The sequence below is a fragment of the Vicia villosa genome, linkage group LG4, assembly GCF_029867415.1.
Source record: "Vicia villosa cultivar HV-30 ecotype Madison, WI linkage group LG4, Vvil1.0, whole genome shotgun sequence".
In the NCBI taxonomy this organism is placed as follows: domain Eukaryota; kingdom Viridiplantae; phylum Streptophyta; class Magnoliopsida; order Fabales; family Fabaceae; genus Vicia; species Vicia villosa.
Window position 1 is genome coordinate 60,958,337 of NC_081183.1, and position 23,967 is coordinate 60,982,303.

A 23,967-nucleotide genomic window follows, 5' to 3' on the forward strand; every position below is an offset into this window, starting at 1 on the left:
CCAATATGTATCCAGACAGACATCTCAGCAAGAGATCAAGCTTAAAAGAATGTTAATTGGCATCCAAGTATATCTCCAGACTGACATCTCAGCAAGAGATCAAGCTTATTAAAAGGAGATCAAAAGAACAAGCTATCTATTAAAACATTAAACTTCCATCACGTGTTCACTGAAGACATCGATTACTTCATGTAATGATGCTATGTAAACATAATTTCCTCATGATGATGGAAATCCATTGATGCATTGAGCTAATCCTTCTATCTTTTTATGCCTCCTTCAATCCATAATCGCCCTAACATAAGGTTCTTCTATCCGTGCTGTATTGTTAGAGCTAAAAGCAATAACTCAATACACAGAAATCACCAATTTGCAACAATAAAATCAACAAAATTATCAAAGCAAAATAGGTTATTAATTTAGGTTATTACTGATACACTATGAATTGCTGATTGATATATAAAGACGTATATACCAGTTAAAATGCTTGATGTCAAGACATACATGCCAGTCAAAATGCACATTTGGGAACGTGAGTCAATGCAATCATATATGTGACATATATAATGACTTTTATCATGAAAATTGATTGCTAATGCTAACAATCCCAACAAAGTGATTTATTAGTAATTGTTTCACTAATTACCGAGTGAAAAAATAAGTTGTACATTCTATAATATCATCACACGCAGTTTAGATCTGCATCTAATTCAAAAGCAAGACAACAGTGAAATTAAACCTTGTTTCAAACTCATCAACGGACTGAATCAAACTTCCTAAGCATATCACAGTGAGGCGTTTCCCTGATATATCCCCACTGGCGTCGCTGCATCTCAAACTGACAATTCTGGCGAAGAATACCAAAGTATTCTCTCTCAACTCTTTCCTCAATTGTAAGACGTTCGCGGCTATCCAAGGGATAATCTTGTTCAAACTTTGTGGACTTAACATAGTAGTTAACACCCTTAGGTGTAGTAAGCCGGTGTTCATAGGGATAGTTTTGCGAAAGAGTGTAGACAGGATCTGACGAAGGCAAAAAGTTAATAAGCAAAATGAGAAGCACAGGAAGCACCTGAATCAAAGCTCGGACATTGAATCCGCCAGACCCATTATCAGCAGCAGGCTGTCTATGAGCCATCCCCGGCCCTCCAAAACTAAACCCACCGAAATTAGCAGCAGGAGCCATTCCTCCAAAGAAGAAATTCCTAAATATTTCCTCAGCATCAATATCAGCCTCATAGTAACCATTAAAACCTCTAGCAGAAGCCGGTCTGGCAGCAGCGTGCCTTTCATAAACCACTTCATCTTCTCCAGAAACATCATACTTTCTCTTACTCTCCTCATTACCAAGACACTGAAAAGCCTTGGAGACCAACTTAAACGCGTCCTCCGCTCCAGGGGCCTTGTTCTTGTCGGGATGAACCTTCAAAGAGAGCTTCCTATAAGATTTTCTGACATCATCTACAGTGCAACTCTTCTCCAACCCTAAAATATCATAATAATTCTTCTTCCTCTTAATTTCTCTTATAATTGAAATTTGTTCCTGGCTATATGATATTGAGGAAGACGATGAAGGTCCAGGCGCCGGAGCGGAAGACCTTCGTCGTATGGAAGGTTGATCGGAGGGAGGCGGGTCGGAAGCTACTGGAGGACGATCCCCTTCATCTCTGTCTATTGTGGACAAGAGATCGTCAACAGGAAGGGCGGGATCGAGTCGGCGAGCTTTGTTAAGAAACTTCAAAGCGCGATTCCGATCGCCGTTTTGCAACGCTTGTTTACCGATTTTGAAGGATTTCAATGCATCGTCTTTGTTTCCATCCATTCTACAAAAACGGATCTGTATCTATGTACCTGGTGAAACAGAACGTGATTTCGTTTTGATAATTTAAGCAATTATATAAAAAATATGAATTGAATTGGTTAGATCGAAGCGAATTGCACTTACAGATGGAGACAGAAGACGACGAGGTTGGGAGATCGAGAACGGAGTGAATTAGGGTTTCAAGTGAATATACGATAGGAATTGTTTTTCAAGTTGTTGGTGCTTGTGCGATGCGGTTCATCTTGTACTCTGATGTAATCTTATATATAAAAGTCTCTCATTCGCAACGCGTTTTTTCATCTGTAGCCTAGCCAAGCAAACTATGTACTTCTCCTATTAGGGGTGTGGATTGTGATGTCCAAATTAATAATGAAATCTAAATTATTTTTAAATATTTGGATGTAATTGATTGGTTATTAACCACTTTAATTATTAATGATTTAGTTATCCATTCATATAATAGGGATATAATTAAATGGTTATTAATCAGTTAAATTATTTTGGATTCGGCTACAATCCGGTTATTATTCAAATCAAAATATTTTAATTGTCAAAATAATTTTTTTTTAATTTCGAAAAAAATAATTTTCAAAACTAATTTTTTAAAAAAATCGATTATATAACCAATTTTGATTAAAATGTGGTTATGGTTATAAATCCAAACCATTTAAATGGTTTTAAAATGGTTATGATTTAGTTTTTGAAAATAATCAACCATGCACACCCCTACTTCTTATATATTATAAAAGAAATTGTCCTATTTAACAATATTCAGTTCTTAAAAAAATAATTAGATTTGATAGATTAATTTTAATGATAAAATCAATATCATTTACTAGAATAACTTTATTAATCTAATATACATCTATAAAAATCTAAGTACCTGGAAAAATCAAATATACTCTTTTGATATCACGTTAAAAAATTTATGATTCCAGGGATAAAAATGACTATTTAAATCCTTACTTCAACCACATTGTTTTGGCAATAAATGATGTTTATTTGTCAACACCAAATTTATTCCAACATTTTTTTATTTAATTTATGGACGGTTACATAGTCATTAAAACATGACTATTCAATAAGGGTTATGACTTATGCTACAAATAAGCCTCAAAACCTCAGTGATCGGCAACCTGATCCATCTCCAAAATGACTTACACAGAGGGGCTCCCGTACGAGGGATAAGCCAGACACCCTCTTGGAATACAGTGCCTAGCCCACCGCTTCCAAATCCCCTCAGCCTGTCTCAAAATCACCCTTTCCTGAGGCTTCCCTCATCTTTGAGGGTAAGCTCCTTGGAACCCGGTAAAACTTTTCCCGAGCCACACAAATTTAGTCCTGAAACAATCACCTTTTTACAAGGTGATCCCCGGTAAAACTAATTGGGGTATCGAGACCAATCTCTTCATGACCCTCACGAATAATCATGACGCCTTGTTATTGATCCGCCAAAAGATTAATAACCTTCAAGATAAGTATCTCATAGTCATTATTCTTTAGTTTTCATTTGTTAAATGTTGCTATCGAAATCAGGTTGTTAGTAATGAGCATATGAGTTACTGAATAGTATATAGGTTTTCATAATTGTCATCATTAACCTTTACAATAGCACTTATGCCTTTAAACCATGGTTCTCAACCGAAATAGGGTCATTGCATGAAGGTTGCAGTGTGCTTTTGTCGTGTCATCATTTTGGAGCTTAACTGATTACTCCTTGCATGGTACATAACACAATAATTTATAATTGTGTGTGACAGGGGTTAGTTACGAAGAAACCGTCAAAGCGTCATCCTGTTAGCTTGAGATTTCGATTGGGGAATATGTTTCGTGAAAGTTTAGAGTTCGAAGAAACAAGAATGGCTTTCAATGGCCATTTTCGAGAATGTTATTTATGGTGAAGATGATGTTAGAACAAGATTTGTTCTGATCAATATTCTTAGTTTTGATGATAACAAGGATATGAATTTTGTGTGAGATAATGTGGTACTCTAATACATTGCAATTTCCCTTTCAGGAAATATATAAAGAGTATGACAAATTAGCGCTCAGAAGCTTTGACTCAGAAGGTTCAGCATGCAACATCAGAACATGGTCTGGCAAGACATCAGAAGATGGTCAAAGCAGAATCAGAACATGGGTCTATAGAAGCATCAGAAGAACTTGAGTTCAGAAGCAGAAGCACTGAAGTTCTCATGGTATCACGCTCAGAAGCACTTCAAGGTCAGAAGACAAGAAGATGCTATGCACCAAGCTGTTTGACTCTGATGATATTCAAACGTTGTATACACAAACATCAGATCAGAAGCAAGTACAAGTGGCAGGCTACGCTGATTGACAAAAGGAACGTTAGAAGCTATTAAAGGCAACGTCAGTAGACACAGCGTGAACAAGGCTCGAGGTAGTTGACAAAAGCGTGAAACATTAAATGCAATGCTGTATGGAATACGCAAAGCATTAAATGCTCCCAACGGTCATCTTCTCAAGTGCCTATAAATATGAAGTTCTGATGAGAAGCAAGATTACCAATTCTGAACGAACTTATTCTGAAAAACTTGCTGAAACGTTGTTCAACTCAAAGCTCAGAAACTTCATCTTCATCAAAGCTCACTACATTGCTGTTGTAATATATTAGTGAGATTAAGCTTAAACATTAAGAGAAATATCACTGTTGTGATTATAGCTTTTCATAAGCAATTGTAATACTCTTAGAATTGATTACATTAATTTGTAAGTAACTAGAGTGATCAACTGTTGATCAGGATACTCTAGGAAGTCTTAGCTTGTGTCTAAGCAGTTGTAATTAGAGTGATCACGTGGTGGTCAGGATACTCTAAGAAAGTCTTAGCTTGTGTCTAAGCATTTGTTCCTGGAGTGATTAGGTTGTGATCAGGATACTCTAGAAGACTTAGTCGTGGGCTAAGTGGAAAACCATTGTAATCTGTTGCGATTAGTGGATTAAATCCTCAGTTGAGGTAAATCACTCTGTGGGGGTGGATTGGAGTAGTTTAGTTAACAACGAACCAGGATAAAAATAACTGTGCAAATTGTTTTTATCATTCAAGTTTTTAGACTACACTTATTCAAACCCCCCTTTCTAAGTGTTTTTCTATCCTTCAATTAGTATCAGAGCGCCGGTTCTAAGGTGCAAGCACTTAACCGTGTTTAGAAAAGATTCAGGAAGAGAAAAACACTTCAGTAAAAGATGGCAGGTGAAATTCCAACAAATCCACCTGCATCTACATCTGGCTCTGCTGAGCAATACAATGGTAACAATGGTTATACTAGACCACCAGTATTTGATGGTGAAAACTTTGAATACTGGAAAGATAAACTGGAAAGTTACTTTCTTGGTCTAGATGGTGAACTATGGGATCTTCTGATGGATGGTTACAAACATACAGTGAAAGCTAGTGGCGTAAGGCTTACAAGGCAAGAAATGAATGATGATCAGAAGAAGCTTTTCAATAATCATCATAAATGTAGAATTGTTTTGCTGAATGCTATCTCTCATGCTGAGTATGAGAAGATATCTAACAGGGAAACGGCCTATGATATATATGAGTCATTGAAAATGACCCATGAGGGAAATGCTCAAGTCAAGGAGACTAAAGCCCTTGCTCTAATCCAGAAATATGAAGCCTTCAAGATGGAGGATGATGAAGATATCGAGAAGATGTTCTCAAGATTTCAAACTCTAACTGTTGGATTGAGAGTTCTGGATAAAGGCTACACCAAGGCTGATCATGTAAAGAAGATCATCAGAAGCTTACCCAGAAGATGGGGTCTAATGGTGACTGCATTCAAGATTGCCAAGAATCTGAATGAAGTTTCGTTGGAAGAGCTTATCAGTGCCTTGAGAAGCCATGAAATAGAGCTGGATGCAAACGAGCCTCAGAAGAAAGGTAAGTCTATTGCATTAAAATAAAATGTTAAAAAATGTACTAACGCTTTTCAGGCTAGAGAAGAAGATCCTGAAGAATCAGAATCTGAAGAAGAAGATGAACTGTCCATGATCTCTAGAAGGGTAAACCATCTATGGAAGAGCAAGCAAAGGAAGTTCAGAGGCTTCAAAAGTTCAAAGAGATTTGAACAAGTAGAATCTTCTGGTGACAGAAGATCTGACAAGAAGAAGGCTGTCTGCTATGAGTGCAATGAGCCTGGACATTACAAGAACGAGTGTCCAAAACTTCAGAAGGAGAATCCCAAGAAGAAGTTTCATAAGAAGAAAGGTCTTATGGCAACATGGGATGATTCTGAATCAGAATCAGAATCAGACTCTGAAGGAGAGCAAGCCAACTTCGCGCTGATGGCTACAGAAGATGATGGATCAGAATCTACATCATAATCAGATTCTGAAGAGGTATTTTCTGAACTATCTAGAGAAGAGTTAGTTTCCAGTTTAACAGAACTTCTGGAACTCAAGGCTCATCTTAGTATCAAATACAAAAAGTTGAAGAAGCTGTTTGAATTTGAAACTAAGAAGCTGGAATTGGAAAATTCTGAACTGAAGGAAAAAGTTTTAAATCTATCCAAAGATAGTGGATCTCCTTCTGAAACAGAAAAATCCATTCCTAGCATGAATCATATTCTGAAAGAATATGACTCGAGCTTCAAAAAGTTCTTATTTAGAAGTATTGGCAGAAGTCATCTTGCTTCTATGATATATGGTGTTTCTGGAAATAGAAGGTTTGGCTTTGGCTATGAGGGTGATACCTCACATAAATTTGAACCTATTGATGATCTGAAGATCACATACAAGTCATTGTATGATCAGTTCAAATATGGCCATGCACATGATATTAGGCTCACTTCACATGCACAGGGTTTTAATACTGTTCACACCAAGAAGCATGTGAAACATCCTAAGAAATATCATGCTAACAAACCTAAAGAATATCATGCTGTTCCTCCTGTTAAATATTTTGCTAAACCCAAGTTCAATCAGAACTTGAGGAGAACTAAAAAGAAAGGACCCAAGAAATTGTGGATACCTAAGGAGAAGATAATTTCTGTTGCAGATATCCTTGGCGGAAAAGAGGACAAAAAGCAAAATGTCATGGTACCTGGACTCTGGGTGCTCGCGACACATAACGGGAAGAAGGTCTACATTCCAAGACCTGGTGCTTAAACCAGGAGGAGAAGTCAAGTTTGGAGGAGATCAGAAGGGCAAAATCATTGGCTTTGGAACCATAAGTCTTGGTAACTCTCCTTCCATATCTAATGTACTTCTTGTAGAAGGATTAACGCATAACTTATTGTCCATAAGTCAATTAAGTGACAATGGTTATGATATAATCTTCAATCAAAAGTCTTGCAAGGCTGTAAGTCAGAAGGATGGCTCAATCCTATTTACAAGCAAGAGAAAGAACAACATTTATAAGATTGATCTTTCAGATCTTGAGAAGCAGAAGGTGACTTGCCTTATGTCTGTTTCCGAAGAACAATGGGTCTGGCACAGAAGATTAGGACATGCTAGTTTGAGAAAGATTTCTCAGATTAACAAACTAAATCTGGTCAGAGGACTCCCAAATCTGAAATACAAATCAGATGCTCTTTGTGAAGCATGTCAGAAGGGCAAGTTCTCCAAACCTGCATTCAAGTCTAAGAATGTTGTCTCTTCCTCAAGGCCGTTAGAACTCTTGCACATTGATCTGTTTGGCCCAGTCAAAACATCATCTGTCAGAGGAAAGAAATATGGATTAGTCATCGTAGATGATTATAGCCGCTGGACATGGGTAAAGTTCTTAAAACACAAGGATGAGTCTCATTCAGTGTTCTTTGAATTCTGCACTCAGATCCAATCTGAGAAGGAGTGCAAGATCATAAAGGTCAGAAGTGATCATGGTGGCGAATTTGAGAACAGATTCTTTGAGGAGTTCTTCAAAGAAAATGGTATTGCCCATGATTTCTCTTACCCTAGAACTCCACAACAAAATGGAGTTGTAGAGCGGAATAATAGGACTCTACAAGAAATGGCCAGAACCATGATCAATGAAACCAATATGGCTAAGCACTTCTTGTAACACCCCGTAATTTCATAAATTAATTTAATTAAGTTAAATTAATTATTTGGAAATTATTTGATTATTTAGCAATTAAAATTGGATTTTTGGAAGAATTATGAGAATTATTGTTATTGGGCCGTGACGTAGTTAGTAAAATGGGAGGTGCCAATGGAGAGGCCTTACTAACTAATTATCCTATTTTTTTATAAAATAGAGAAATTGTGAAAATAAGGAAAAAGAGAAGCAAAAGCGGAAAAGAGAAGGAACGTGAAAGGGGAGAAGAGGAGGAAGAGAAGAATTCAAGGTTCTTGGCTAAGGTAAGGGGTGACTAATCCTTTTAGCCTATATTATCAGTTTAATGATGATGGGATTGATTATGTAGGTTTTGTATCTCAACTGAATGTGTGTTAGATTTTGGGGTTTTGGAATCTATAGGGCAAATTGGATGTGTTTGTGATGATGTGAATGATGTATGATTTATGTTCAATGGATGGAATTGATGTGTGTATTTGAGTAATTATATAATGCTGGTATTGAACTTGAAGAATTAGGACTTATAATGATTTTCTGGTGTGTAAAAGATGGGTTTTTGGGGGTTTGAAGGTAGAATCCCGTAGCAGAAGAAAAATACAGATTTTAACACTTCTTCAGTGATGTAACCGGTTACATGGTTGAGGTAACCGGTTACCTATGTGAAAAATGATGAAAAACGCAACTTTCTGGGAATTTTTGGGTGATGTAACCGGTTACATGGTTGAGGTAACCGATTACATCGAAGAAAAATGGGGTATTTTCACTACTGGAACTGATGTAACCGGTTACATGAATGATGTAACTCGTTACATCGCTGTGTTGGCATTTTTTTCAAAACTTTAAAAATTCATAACTATTGATCCGTAAGTCCGTTTTGGGTGCCGTTCGAAGCGTTACGAAGCTAACGAAATGCTCTTTTTGATGAAAATAAATTGATTAGCACAAGATGATTTAATTATTATGTGGTTGTGAAAATGACATGTAATCGTATATGTGTATGTCATGGAATAATGTTATTTAAGAACAATATGTATTGGTGTTGTGTACTATGTGCTAATTGTGATACATGGGATTGATGAATGATAAATTCTATGCATTGTTGTGATTATTATGTGATAAATGCATATTGTATAAGTGGTGGATAATTCAATATGTTGACTTATGGTGATGTGCGTAAATATCAGAATCGCATAGATAATTCTTAATTGCATATGTTTTTGGTAATTGTATGTATACATGAGGCTTAAGTTATCAAATGTAGATGTTGTTTTCGGTGGTTGTTGAGGATGACATTGATTGTCTTGTGTGCAATATTTCATTTGTATTTGACAAAGGCTATGTCATTGCTGTGGTGATAATATATTTATGTGTTAAATGTATTATGTTGTGGTGAATATCAAATGGTTGTGATATGAGTTTTCTTTGTGTGTTATGGATGAATGATTATGAATCTTTGGTGGATGTTGATGATGTGCATGTTATGGTTGATGCATGTATTTCATAATCATGTTGTGGGCTGTATCCCTTATGGTGGTGGGACAGCGGTAGCTAATTCCTATTGTGTGGAATTAGTGAGAGAAGTAGCCGAATCTTTATGGTGGTGGATCGGTGAGATGGGTTATCCCATGTTTGGTACCACATGCATTTAGTTGCATTGCATTAGGTTGTTGTGTATAATTATAACATGAATGGAAGTTGTCCAATGTTATAATTCGTATGTGTTTGATATGAATGGTTGTGTGTTTGATTAACTGTTGTGTATCTGAAATACATGTGATGATTGGGTGAATAATCTGCTTATGATATTTTGTCGTTATGAACTTATAATATAGTTTAATTGTGATATGTCTCACCCTTACTGTTGACATTTTTCAGATTAAGGAGTAGCGGCTTGTGCTTGGTGAGGATAACTCGTAGAGTTACTTCGTTTAGTCGGTTGTGTCGGGTCATGCTCTGGTCTTGTAACACTGGGGGGCGTTTATTTTAGTATTGTCTGGTGGATTAATTTTTATGTTAGAATGATGTTTTGTTGGTTTTAAATCGGTAAATTCTTGATGTTGAATACCGTTGTTTTATGTTATTCAGTTTTGAATTATTTTCCGCTGGGTTAACATGATTACTGAATAATGTGTTTTGAAGTTCCTCATGAGGCATGACATGGCTTAATGTTTTAAATATTATGAAGTTGTAATACCCTTTTCATGTTTTACTCTGAATTTTATTTGTTATTCCGCGGGGTTTTAGAAGGGTGTTACAATAGTGGTATCAGAGCAGGTCGGTCCGTCCGGCCAATTGTCGAGTCTGTTGAGTTGCACGACAGTTGAATACTGTCGGCATATTATCCCTTGGTACACGACATGTGAGTGAATCACTGTCGGTACTTGTTTGTTTTGTTGCAGGTGTTGGGTTGAAACAAGTGGGGGAGAAGCTTCACTTCTCGGTTATGTTTCAGTTGTAAGATGATGGTTCAGTAGATTGTTTTTGGCAACAGTGCAAGTGTTGTTGGAGTTGGTTGTTTCCCGAATCGAAGGTGACTTGGAATTAAGACTCGACTGGTAATTAAGTTGGAGCATCTTGAAGGAGGATGATTAGATGTAATTGATGATTATTTGTAGGAGAGGGAAATTAGAAAGTTGCAATGTATCCGCTCTTCTGGTGGACTGCGAAGTTGTCAGTTGAGTAGCCTTGCGTCTCGGAAGAGGTTCAGTTGCAAGTTTGCAAAGAGGATTGCGGTCGTAAATGTTTCAGAAATCGCACTTCGGCGATGGCATGTGTTGCTCAAGTTATAAGAATGTTTGGAAGTGAAGAGATATGATAAGGGGCTGTTTGGAATATGATCGAGTTGAAGAGAATGAGTTTTGGAGTGAAATTTTCGTAAGCAAAACGCAGGAAAATTGCTAAATAGCTGCAGAACTTCGAAAATTCATAACTGGAGTTCTGTACGTCCGATTTGAGTTCCGTTTGAAGCGTCGGAAAGCTAACGAGATGAACTTTGTTATAAAAATGGTTGCAGCAGCTGTAACATGAATAATTGTGACAGGATGACGTTGGAAAGAGGTGAAGTTACGATTACTCTTGTTCTTAGAACTAGACTTGTTTATTGGTACTGCACGGGATGTCAGTGTCAGTGTTGAATGGATTGAAGGAATAATTAGAAGGTTGTTGAGGAGTAATTTTAAGAATTGAATATACCATTTGAAGAGTTTTGGTAATACCATATAGAGCGTCGCTGCATGATGTCGATGTTGCATTTTGGATGACGTTGGAAAACTCATATCTTGAGTTCTGAGTGTCGAATTAACGTGCCGTTTGAACCTATGAAGAGGAGAGATTATGTTCTACATTATGGGAGAGTTATAAGTACAGTAGATTAATCCTATGAGGAGATGTTGTGAAGTCGGTTAAGGAAGCGTGAAACTTGTCGAATAAGAATGCCTACTACCGCGATTGTTTGAAACAAAGTTGAGTAGAACATGTTGTTGATTAATAGGTTGATGAGATGTTCGTAATAAAGATGATTTGAGTGCCTATGGATTTTAGTGAAGAGTGAATTAGTAGGAAAGATGAAATAGACCTTAGAACGGTTGGAGTTATATTTGTGATGCTAAAGCAACGACAAGTATAAAAGAAGAATTGTAGAGAATTTATGACATCTGTTGATGAGAGGAAGACTTCATTGAGATTCCGAGTGGAATGATATTTGGACGTGAAGGATGTCATGAATTTGGATTAAAACCACGAGTTATGAATGTTGTCTTGGTCTTGCAGGTTAATTGTATGGTTCAAGATTCGAAGTATTTAGTGATCATAAGAGTTGAAGTACCTCTTATATCAGGAAGGGCTCAATATGAAGCAGTAGAGATGATTAGAGTATGTTTTTTTTTTTAGGATTATGATTTTGGTTTGAATTACCATCCTGGTAAGAAAAATGTTGTGCTATTGTGTTGCGTAGGAAGTCTTCAAAAATGTCGGTGCTAATTGTGAATAGTTGGATTTAATTGGAAAATTTAGAAATTGAGTTTGGTATATGAAGGTGATCCTAATAGTGTTAGATTGGGTATGCTAAGGCTGACTAGTGGTATCCTTGACGAGATTAGAGAAGGTCAGAAGGTTATGTTGAGTTGATCGATAAAGTTTACTTTGAATTACCAAGGTAAAGGCAGTGAACTCAGAATCGACGAGAATGGTATAATGAGGTTAGTGATTGGGCTTGTGTTCCTGATGTTTTGAGCTTAGAAAGAATATTATAGAGGGACACCATAGTAATTACTAAACTATGACAATGTGAATGAGTTTGAGTGCAAACTCGGAAAGGACACTATTATGTAGTAACGACGGTTTGTGCTTACATATGGTTGTCGGCTATCTATTGACAAATTGAGGACTTGATCACCCTTAATCTCTTGTTGATAGTAGGCGGAATCATATAGATGGGATGAACTTGTTTTGTTACCTTAATGGTTTAAAAAGTGATGAATACTAAGCCGTGAGAATAATCACTCACTATGTTGTGTGAACTTATGAAGAGGTGAATACGAAAGAGTGCAATATATTGGATGATGACTTAAGACGAGTAATCAGAGTCGCGCAGCGAAAGTGTGATGTGGAGTAGTGTTATGAGTACTACTCGTGGCAGTGAGGAATTAATATGTCGGAAGCCTATGTAGAGAACATGTATTGATCTATATGTTGGATTTATGATCTAGTAGATGTAAAGATGTTGTACCAGAGAGTTAGAACTCTTTTGAATAATTGTCGAGATGATGAATATGTTATTATGGTCGTACGTAGTTAACAAGTATGTATTCGGCGAAATTAAAACGAAGAGTTGATACTATATGATGCTATAATAATTTTGTGTTGTTGAAAGGTGTTATGGTAGATTTCCAGATATAATGAATATTTATACTCTATGAAGGACGAAGTCGATTTAATTCTTGGATAGGAGTGAGACTCAGTTGATCTATTTCGTAAGCAATGGTATATTGAGGTGGATGAGTGTGGTTATAACTACTCATGTGTACTCGTTTCGATGGTTGGAATGTCTTAATAGGTGTAGTAACTCAGGAATTTGTTGTTGAATGAGTATAGGTATTGCTAAGTGGTAAATTAGTACCATGTATGGTAAAGAATGATTTTTGAACGAATGAGTAAAGAGGGCCAAAGTTGGGTATAACTCAAAAATCTAATTGGTAATGATGGTTGTAATGAAGAATCAGAATAGTGCAGCAAAAGTGGAGTGTAACATGTTAGATAATTACTGGTGTGACTTGAGAGGAGTCAGATAATTGAAATCCAATAGTATGAAGAATACAATTATTGAGTTTTCTTGAAAGAAGCAGTTGGTGAAGAGTGTAAGTATTATTTCATCGTTCAAATGAAAAAGTATGTTTAAGAATGGTACGTTCGGTAGATGGAATACATTACTGCAGTGTTGATTAGGTGTGGTCATACCATGGCTCTGTAATTATATTATCCAGTTATTGAGCGTATTGTATGGGATGTACCTCAATGTTCTTTTGTCGTTAACCTTTCGGAGGTATAACGAGATTGAATGCGTGAAATGTAATTTCTGTTGGTTATGTCAAATGAATTTTGAGGATCAACTAGGGAAATGTTACCTGGGAACTGGAGAGTCAGATGAAGGACTCATATCCGGAACTTTTCACTTTAAGTATGTTTTCGAGGACGAAAACTCTTTTAGTGGGGGAGAGTTGTAACACCCCGTAATTTCATAAATTAATTTAATTAAGTTAAATTAATTATTTGGAAATTATTTGATTATTTAGCAATTAAAATTGGATTTTTGGAAGAATTATGAGAATTATTGTTATTGGGCCGTGACGTAGTTAGTAAAATGGGAGGTGCCAATGGAGAGGCCTTACTGACTAATTATCCTATTTTTTTATAAAATAGAGAAATTGTGAAAATAAGGAAAAAGAGAAGCAAAAGAGGAAAAGAGAAGGAACGTGAAAGGGGATAAGAGGAGGAAGAGAAGAATTCAAGGTTCTTGGCTAAGGTAAGGGGTGACTAATCCTTTTAGCCTATATTATCAGTTTAATGATGATGGGATTGATTATGTAGGTTTTGTATCTCAATTGAATGTGTGTTAGATTTTGGGGTTTTGGAATCTATAGGGCAAATTGGATGTGTTTGTGATGATGTGAATGATGTATGATTTATGTTCAATGGATGGAATTGATGTGTGTATTTGAGTAATTATATAATGCTGGTATTGAACTTGAAGAATTAGGACTTATAATGATTTTCTGGTGTGTAAAAGATGGGTTTTTGGGGGTTTGAAGGTAGAATCCCGTAGCAGAAGAAAAATACAGATTTTAACACTTCTTCAGTGATGTAACCGGTTACATGGTTGAGGTAACCGGTTACCTATGTGAAAAATGATGAAAAACGCAACTTTCTGGGAATTTTTGGGTGATGTAACCGGTTACATGGTTGAGGTAACCGATTACATCGAAGAAAAATGGGGTATTTTCACTACTGGAACTGATGTAACCGGTTACATGAATGATGTAACTCGTTACATCGCTGTGTTGGCATTTTTTTCAAAACTTTAAAAATTCATAACTATTGATCCGTAAGTCCGTTTTGGGTGCCGTTCGAAGCGTTACGAAGCTAACGAAATGCTCTTTTTGATGAAAATAAATTGATTAGCACAAGATGATTTAATTATTATGTGGTTGTGAAAATGACATGTAATCGTATATGTGTATGTCATGGAATAATGTTATTTAAGAACAATATGTATTGGTGTTGTGTACTATGTGCTAATTGTGATACATGGGATTGATGAATGATAAATTCTATGCATTGTTGTGATTATTATGTGATAAATGCATATTGTATAAGTGGTGGATAATTCAATATGTTGACTTATGGTGATGTGCGTAAATATCAGAATCGCATAGATAATTCTTAATTGCATATGTTTTTGGTAATTGTATGTATACATGAGGCTTAAGTTATCAAATGTAGATGTTGTTTTCTGTGGTTGTTGAGGATGACATTGATTGTCTTGTGTGCAATATTTCATTTGTATTTGACAAAGGCTATGTCATTGCTGTGGTGATAATATATTTATGTGTTAAATGTATTATGTTGTGGTGAATATCAAATGGTTGTGATATGAGTTTTCTTTGTGTGTTATGGATGAATGATTATGAATCTTTGGTGGATGTTGATGATGTGCATGTTATGGTTGATGCATGTATTTCATAATCATGTTGTGGGCTGTATCCCTTATGGTGGTGGGACAGCGGTAGTTAATTCCCATTGTGTGGAATTAGTGAGAGAAGTAGCCGAATCTTTATGGTGGTGGATCGGTGAGATGGGTTATCCCATGTTTGGTACCACATGCATTTAGTTGCATTGCATTAGGTTGTTGTGTATAATTATAACATGAATGGAAGTTGTCCAATGTTATAATTCGTATGTGTTTGATATGAATGGTTGTGTGTTTGATTAACTGTTGTGTATCTGAAATACATGTGATGATTGGGTGAATAATCTGCTTATGATATTTTGTCGTTATGAACTTATAATATAGTTTAATTGTGATATGTCTCACCCTTACTGTTGACATTTTTCAGATTAAGGAGTAGCGGCTTGTGCTTGGTGAGGATAACTCGTAGAGTTACTTCGTTTAGTCGGTTGTGTCGGGTCATGCTCTGGTCTTGTAACACTGGGGGGCGTTTATTTTAGTATTGTCTGGCGGATTAATTTTTATGTTAGAATGATGTTTTGTTGGTTTTAAATCGGTAAATTCTTGGTGTTGAATACCGTTGTTTTATGTTATTCAGTTTTGAATTATTTTCCGCTGGGTTAACATGATTACTGAATAATGTGTTTTGAAGTTCCTCATGAGGCATGACATGGCTTAATGTTTTAAATATTATGAAGTTGTAATACCCTTTTCATGTTTTACTCTGAATTTTATTTGTTATTCCGCGGGGTTTTAGAAGGGTGTTACACTTCTGGGCAGAAGCAATAAACACTGCGTGTTATATTCAGAATAGAATCTCTATAAGACCTATTCTAAATAAGACTCCTTATGAATTGTGGAAGAACAGAAAGCCAAACATTTCATATTTTCATCCTTTTGGATGTGTGTGTTTCATTCTGAATACTAAAGATCATCTTGGTAAGTCTGATTCTAAAGCACAAAAGTGTTTCCTTCTTGGATATTCTGAACGCTCTAAAGGCTACAGAGTATACAATACTGAAACATTGATTGTAGAAGAATCAATCAATATCAGGTTTGATGATAAGCTTGGTCTTGAAAAACCAAAGCAGTTTGAGAATTTTGCAGATATAGATATTGATATATCAGAAGCTGTACAACCAAGAAGCAAAGCTACAGAAGCTGGCAGTCTCAGAAGCAATGGATCAGAAGATCAAGTTGCTGCATCTTTAGAGAATCTCAGGATTTCTGAAGAGCCAACAGTCAGAAGATCACCTAGACTTGCTTCAGCTCATTTAGAAGATGTGATCCTTAGAAAGAAAGACGATCCCATCAGAACAAGGGCATTCCTTAAGAACAATGCAGACTGTCAATTAGGTCTTGTTTCTTTGATCGAGCCAACTTCTGTTGATCAAGCTCTAGAAGATCCAGACTGGATAATTTCCATGCAAGAAGAACTCAATCAGTTTACAAGGAATGACGTATGGGACTTGGTTCCTAGACCAAAAGGATTTAACATCATCGGCACTAAGTGGGTTTTTAGAAACAAGCTAAGTGAGAAGGGAGAAGTGGTAAGAAACAAAGCCAGACTGGTTGCTCAGGGCTATAGTCAGCAAGAAGGGATTGACTACACAGAAACCTTTGCACCAGTGGCCAGGTTAGAATCTATTCGTCTATTAATTTCTTTTGCCACTCAACATAACATCACTCTTTATCAGATGGATGTCAAGAGTGCCTTCTAAATGGTTATATAGATGAAGAAGTTTATGTCCATCAACCTCCTGGTTTTGAAGACTCCAAGTCTCCAAATCATGTTTTTAAATTAAAGAAATCATTATACGGATTGAAGCAAGCTCCTAGAGCTTGGTATGAACGTTTAAGTTCTTTCCTTCTAGAAAATGGTTTCACTAGAGGAATAGTGGACACTACTCTCTTTTGTAAAACCTTTAAAAAGGATATTTTAATCTGTCAAATATATGTTGATGATATCATTTTTGGAACATCTAATGCTACACTTGGAAAGGAGTTCGCTGAGTCTATGCAGGCTGAATTTGAAATGAGCATGATGGGAGAACTCAAGTATTTCCTTGGGATTCAAATCAACCAAACGTCTGATGGAACCTATGTTCATCAAACAAAGTATGTGAAAGAACTTCTGAAGAAGTTTAATCTTTCTGAAAGCAAAGAAGCCAAAACTCCTATGCATCCAACATGTGTCCTAGGTAAGGATGAGGTAAGTAAGAAGGTAGATCAAAAGTTGTACAGAGGTATGATTGGATCTCTTTTATACCTAACTGCTTCTAGACCTGACATTCTCTTCAGTGTTTGTTTGTGTGCTAGATTCCAATCAGATCCGAGAGAATCTCATTTAACTGCGGTTAAGAGAATTCTGAGGTATCTGAAAGGTACTACTAATGTTGGTTTAGTTTACAGAAGATCCAAAGAATACAACTTAGTAGGATTATGTGATGCTGACTATGCTGGAGATAGAATTGAAAGGAAGAGCACTTCTGGAAGTTGTCAATTTCTTGGAAGTCATCTGATCTCATGGTACAGTAAGAAGCAAGCTATTATTGCCCTCTCAACAACAGAAGCAGAATATGTTGCTGCTGCTGGTTGTAGCACACAAATGCTCTGGATGAGAAGTCAGCTAGAAGATTATCAGATATATGAGAGTAACATTCCTATTTTCTGTGATAATGCTTCCGCTATATGTTTATCTAAGAATCCTATCTTACATTCAAAAGCTAAACATATTGAGATTAAACATCATTTCATAAGGGACTATGTTCAGAAGGGTGTTATATCTTTAAACTTTGTGGATACAGACCATCAATAGGCTGATATCTTTACAAAACCCCTTGCTGAAGATAGGTTTAAGTTCATTCTGAAGAATATCAGTATGGATATATGCCCAGAATGATAAGATGAGAAGATCTTATGTATGAGTATCTTCTGAAATGTGATTGGATTTTTTTTAAGAAGTTCTGATTGTAATCAATTAGAAGTAGTGATTGTAACAGCCGTATATTTTAATCTTTAATTTAAATGGAAATTTAATTTATAATTAGAATTATTGGTGGTTTGTGGGATTTAATTGGAAGAAAGATGGTTTATAGTATTGGACCAAGTGTGGTATTAGTAAAGAGGGGGTGCTATGTTAGTAAAGCCCTTCACTAATTAAAATGTTATTTTCATAAAAATAAGGAAAATTGGGAGAAAGGAAAAAGGAACGTGAAAAGAAGAGCAGAGGAGATGAGGGATTGGGAAGCTGGTACGTGAAGAGGAGCAATGGAGGGAGAGACCAATCAAGAATCTTTGGCTAAGGTAAGGGGGGACTCTTCCAATTATCATCTCTTATCGTGATTATAGATGGATAGTGTATGAATAGTTGTGTTGTTGAGTCAATTCCGTTTGTATATCAGAGTTAGGTTTTGGGGTTCTAAGAATTGGGTTAGATTTCGGGGTGTGGATGTGTTGATTGATATATGATGATATATTAGTTTGTATGAATGAATCCTGTGAATGAAAACGTGAAAATTGGACTGTTTTAGACTCAAAATCGTGGACTGGTATGAATTGGATGAGTTTGGAATGTATGGAATGCTGTTTTCTGAAGGTTGGGGTTCCTGAAATCGCCGGTTCGCACCGCGTGCGTAGGGTCGCGCCGCGAACAGGTGGGCAGAATGCCAGGAAGTTGTGATACGCTCAGGTCGCGCCGCGTACCTGTGTTCGCGCCGCAAAGGCGTAACTTTTTCCTCGTTTCGCGCCGCGTGCAAATGTTTGCGCCGCGAACAGCTTTGCAGAGAGCCATGGAATTTTTGGGACACTCAGTTCGCGCCGCGAACTGGTGATGGCGCCGCGTGCTGTTGTGTTTGAGATATTTTTTTTTTAAAGTTCAAAGATGCATAACTTTTTAACTGTTGGTCCGTTTGATGCGCCGTTTCGAGCTAAACGAACCTTATAGAATAATCTATATGGTGATGATTGATTGGTTTTTAGAATGATGAAAATACATGTATGCTATTCTTATTGAGTGCGACGATAGATGCAAATGCGTGTATGTTTTGTATATGATGATGATTGATTGTATTGAATGATGTTAATGTATATATGAACATGCTTAGTAATGATGATGATGATGGAATGAGTATAGATGATGCTACTCATAGAGTGGAGATGATGAAAGTATGTTATATATATATATGTTTGCATGCATTCATAAGCATTGGAGAGGACTGAATCCTAGATGATGAGAGGATTCAGTGAATGGCAGAATTCCCACTGTGTGGAATTTGTGCTGGCAGGGCCGTATCTGGATGATGATAGATCGGTCGGTGGGTGATTCCCATTGATGATGTTTGGTACCACATGCATAGAGTCAGTTGCATTCATTCGCATGGATTGATAACATGACTATATGTATACTCTTGTATGGTTTTGATGGTATGTGTGTATGTTGATGGATGATCTGGATATCGATGAGTTGGGTGAATAATATAATTGTTGATGTGCTGTTATTTATAATGCAATAATATTTGTTAATTTCGAATGAGACTCACCCTTACACTATATTTTTCAGATTGAGGATAGCGGCTTCGACTCGGTGAGGATTAGCTCATGAGTCAATGTGTCGGTTAGCGTCGGGTCATGCTCTGATAGGTGTAACACTGGGGAACGCTATTTTTAGTTTATGACATTAATTCTGTTTTGTTTATCTTGTTTGAAGATTAAAGCATTAATGATGTAATGCTGGTTTGATGACTTATTCCGCTGTGTAAACATGAGATATTTGATTTATGAGTTATGTTAAAATATTCTACAGTGAATGCATGACATATGACCGATGCGGTTTATTTTAATTGCCGCGGGTTTTAGAAGGGTGTTACAATAGTGGTATCAGAGCAGGTCGGTCCGTCCGGCCAATTGTCGAGTCAGTTGAGTTGCGCGACAGTTGTATACTGTCGGCGTTTTATCCCTTGGTACACGACATGTGAGTGAATCACTGTCAGTACTTTTTGTTTTGTTGCAGGTGTTAGATTGAAACAAGTGGGGGAGATGCTTTGCTTCTCGGTTATGTTTCAGTTGTAAGAAGATTGATTCAGTAGGCGGTTGTTGGCAACAGTGCGAGCGTTGTCGGAGTTTGTTGTTTCCCGAGTTGAAGGTGACTTGGAATTAAGAATTCACTGGGAATTGAGTTGGAACATCTTGAAGGAAGATGATTAGAGGTAATTGACAGTTATTGTAGGAGAGGAAAATTAGAAAGTTGCGATGTGTCAGCTCCGCTAGTGTGCTGCGAAGTTGTCAGTTGAGTAGCCATGCGTCTCGGAAGAGGTTCAGTTACGAGTTTGCAAGGAGGATTGCTGTCGTGATGTTTCAAAAAGCGGACTTCGGCGGGGGAATGTGTCGCTTAAGTTATAAGGATGTTTGGAAGTGAAGAGATACGATGAGGGGCTGTTTGGAAAGTGATCGAGTTGAAGAGAGTGAGTTTTCGAGTGAGATTTTCGTAAGCAAAACGCAGGAAAATTGCTGAATAGCTGCAGAACTTCGAAAATTCATAACTGGAGTTCTAGACATCCGATTTGAGTTCCATTTGAAGCGTCGGAAAGATAACGAGGTGAACTTTGTTATAAAACTTGTTGCAGCAGCTGTAACTTAATTAATTGTGACAGGATGACGTTGGAAAGAGGCGAAGTTGCGGTTACTCTTGTTCTTATAACTAGACTTGTTTATTGGTACTGCACGGGATGTCAGTGTCAGTGTTGAATAGATCGAAGGAATAATTAGAAGGTTTGTTGAGGAGTAATTTTAAGAATTAAATTTACCAATTGAGGAGTTTTGGATACATCGTATAGAGTGTCGCTGCATGATGTCGGTGTTGGATTTTCGGACAACGATTGGAAAATTCACATCTTGAGCTCCGAGTGTCGGATTAAAGTGCCGTTTGGACCTATGAAGAGGAGAGATTATGTTCTACATTATGGAAGAGTTATAAATACAGTAGAGGTGATCCTATGAGAAGATATTCTGAATTCAGTTAAGGAAGCATGAAACTTGTTGAATAGGAATGCCTACTACCGTGATTGTTTGAAACAAAATTGAGTGGAACATGTTGTTGATGAGATGTTCGGTAATAAAGATGGTTTGAGGGCCGATGGATTTTAGTGAGAAGTTAATTAGTAGTAAAGATGAGATAAATTTTAGAACTCTTGGAATCGTATTTGTGATGGCAAAGTAACGATAAGTATAAAAGAAGAATTGTAGGGAATTTCTAACATTTGTTGACGTGAGGAAGACTTTGTTGAGATTCCGAGCGGGATGATATTTGAACGTGAAGGATGTAATAGAATTTGGATTAAAACCACGAGTTATGAATGTTGTCTTGGTCTTGCAGGTTAATTGTATGGTTCAAAATTCGAAGTGTTTAGTGATCATAAGAGTTGAAGTACCTCTTTGATCAGAAAGGGCTTAATATGAGGCAGTAGAGATGATTAGAGTATTTTTTTTTTTTGGATTAGGATTTTGGTTTGAATTACCATCCTAATGAGGAAAATGTTGTGCTATTGTGTTGCGTAAGAAGTCTTTAAAATGTCGGTGCTAATGATGAATGAGTTGGATTTAATTGGACAATTTAGAGACTTGAGTTAGTATGTGAAGGCACTCCTAATAGTGTTAGATTGAGTATGCTAGAAGATGACTAGTAGTATTCTTAACAAGATTAGAGAAGGTCAGAAAGATGATGTTGAGTTGATCGATAGGTTGACTTTGAATTACCAAAGTAAAGGCGGTGAATTCAGAATCGACGAAAACGATGTAATGAGGTTGAGTGATTGGATTTGTGTAACTGATGTTTTGAGCTTCAGAAGGATATTCTAGAAGGACACCATAGTGAATTATTGGACTATGACGATGTTAATGAGTTTGGGTGCAAACTCGGAAAGGGACACTATTATGTAGTAACGACGGTTTATGCTTAAATATGATTTTCAACTAATATTGACAAATTTAGGACTTGATCACCCTAAATCTCTTGTTGGTAGTAGATGGAATCATATAGAAGAGATAAGCTTGTTTTGTTACCTTAATGGTATGAAGTGTGATGAATACTAAGCCGTGAGAATAATCACTCACTATGTTTTGTGGACTTATGAAGAGTTGAATATGAAAGAGTGCAACATGGTGGATGATGACTTAAGACGGGTAATCAGAGTCGTGCAGCGAAAGTGTGATGTGGAGTAGTGTTATGAGTACTACTCGCGGGAAGTAAGGAATTAATATGTCGGAAGCCTACATAGAAAATATGTATTGATCTATATGTTGGATTTAGAATCCAGTGGATGTAAGGATGTCGTGTCGAAGAATTATAACTCTTTTGAATAATTGCCGAGATGATGAATATGTTATTACGGTTGTACGTAGTTAACGAGTATGTATTCGGCGAAATTAAAACGAAGAGTTGATGTTATATGATGTTGTAATAATATTGTGCTGTTATTGAGGTGATATTGTAGATTCCAGATATAATGAGGAATTATACTCTATGAAGGGAGGAATTGATTTAATTCTTAGAAAAGAGCGAAACTCAGTTTGAGCTATTTTGTAAGCAACGATATATTGAAGCTGATGAGTGTGACTATAATTACTTGTGTGTGTACTTGTTCTGATGGTTAAGATGTTTTAATAGATGTAGTAACTCTGGAAATTGTTTTTGAGTGCGAGTAAGTATTACTAAGTGGTAGATTAGTACCATGAATGACGAAGAATGATTCTTGAACGAATGAGTAAAGAGAGTCGGAATCGGGAGAAACTCAGAAATCTATTTGGTATAGATGATTGTGATGAGTAATCAGAGTAGTGCGGAAAAAGCGGAATGTAACGTGTTGGTTAATTGCTGGTGTGACTTAAGAGGAGTCAGATAATTGGAATTCAATGGTATAGGAATATGAGTATTGAGTTTCTTGAAGGAAACGATTGGTGAAAAGTGTAAGTATTATTTTATCGCTCAGATGGAAGAGTATGTATAAGGTTGGTATGTTTGGTAGATGGTATGCATTACTGCAGTGTTGATCAGTGTGATCATACTATAGATTGTGTAATTGTATTGCTCGGCTATTGAGCGTATTGTATAGGTTGTACCTCAATGTTCTGTTGTTGTTAACCTTTTGGAGCTATAGCGAGTGGTATACTTTTGGATAGTCAAATGCGACGTAAGAACTGAGATTTGAATGTATGAAACATGTTTCCTGTTGGTGATGTCAGATGGATTTTGAGGATTGACCGATGGTAATGTTAATTGGGAGCTGAAGAGTCAGGTGGAGGACTCTTATACGAGCTGGTTACTTGAGGTATGTTTTCGAGGATGAAAACTCTTTTAGTGGGGGACAGTTGTAACACCCGTATATTTTAATTTTTAATTTAAATGGAAATTTAATTTATAATTAGAATTATTGGTGGTTTGTGGGATTTAATTGGAAGAAAAATGGTTTATAGTATTGGACCAAGTGTGGTATTAGTAAAGAGGGGGTGCTATGTTAGTAAAGCCCTTTACTAATTAAAATGTTATTTTCATAAAAATAAGGAAAATTGGGAGAAAGGAAAAAGGAACGTGAAAAGCAGAGCAGAGGAGATGAGGGATTGGGAAGCTGGTACGTGAAGAGGAGCAATGGAGGGAGAGACCAATCAAGAATCTTTGGCTAAGGTAAGGGGGACTCTTCCAATTATCATCTCTTATCGTGATTATAGATGGATAGTGTATGAATAGTTGTGTTGTTTAGTCAATTCCGTTTGTATGTCAGAGTTAGGTTTTGGGGTTCTAAGAATTGGGTTAGATTTCGGGGTGTGGATGTGTTGATTGATATATGATGATATATTAGTTTGTATGAATGAATCCTGTGAATGAAAAC

General features: G+C 36.6%; 1 protein-coding gene across 1 annotated transcript; it reads right to left on the reverse strand.

Moving 5' to 3' along the window:
* Nucleotides 1-599: 599 nt before the first annotated feature.
* Nucleotides 600-2,135, reverse strand: LOC131599200 (chaperone protein dnaJ 49-like). The gene is made up of 2 exons (XM_058871647.1): nt 1,946-2,135; nt 600-1,851 (listed from the first exon to the last, which is right to left on the reverse strand). The coding sequence occupies exon 2, from the start codon at nt 1,820-1,822 to the stop codon at nt 755-757; it is 1,068 nt and encodes a 355-aa protein (XP_058727630.1). The 5' UTR covers nt 1,823-1,851; nt 1,946-2,135; the 3' UTR covers nt 600-754.
* Between the last annotated feature and the right edge of the window lie 21,832 nt (nt 2,136-23,967).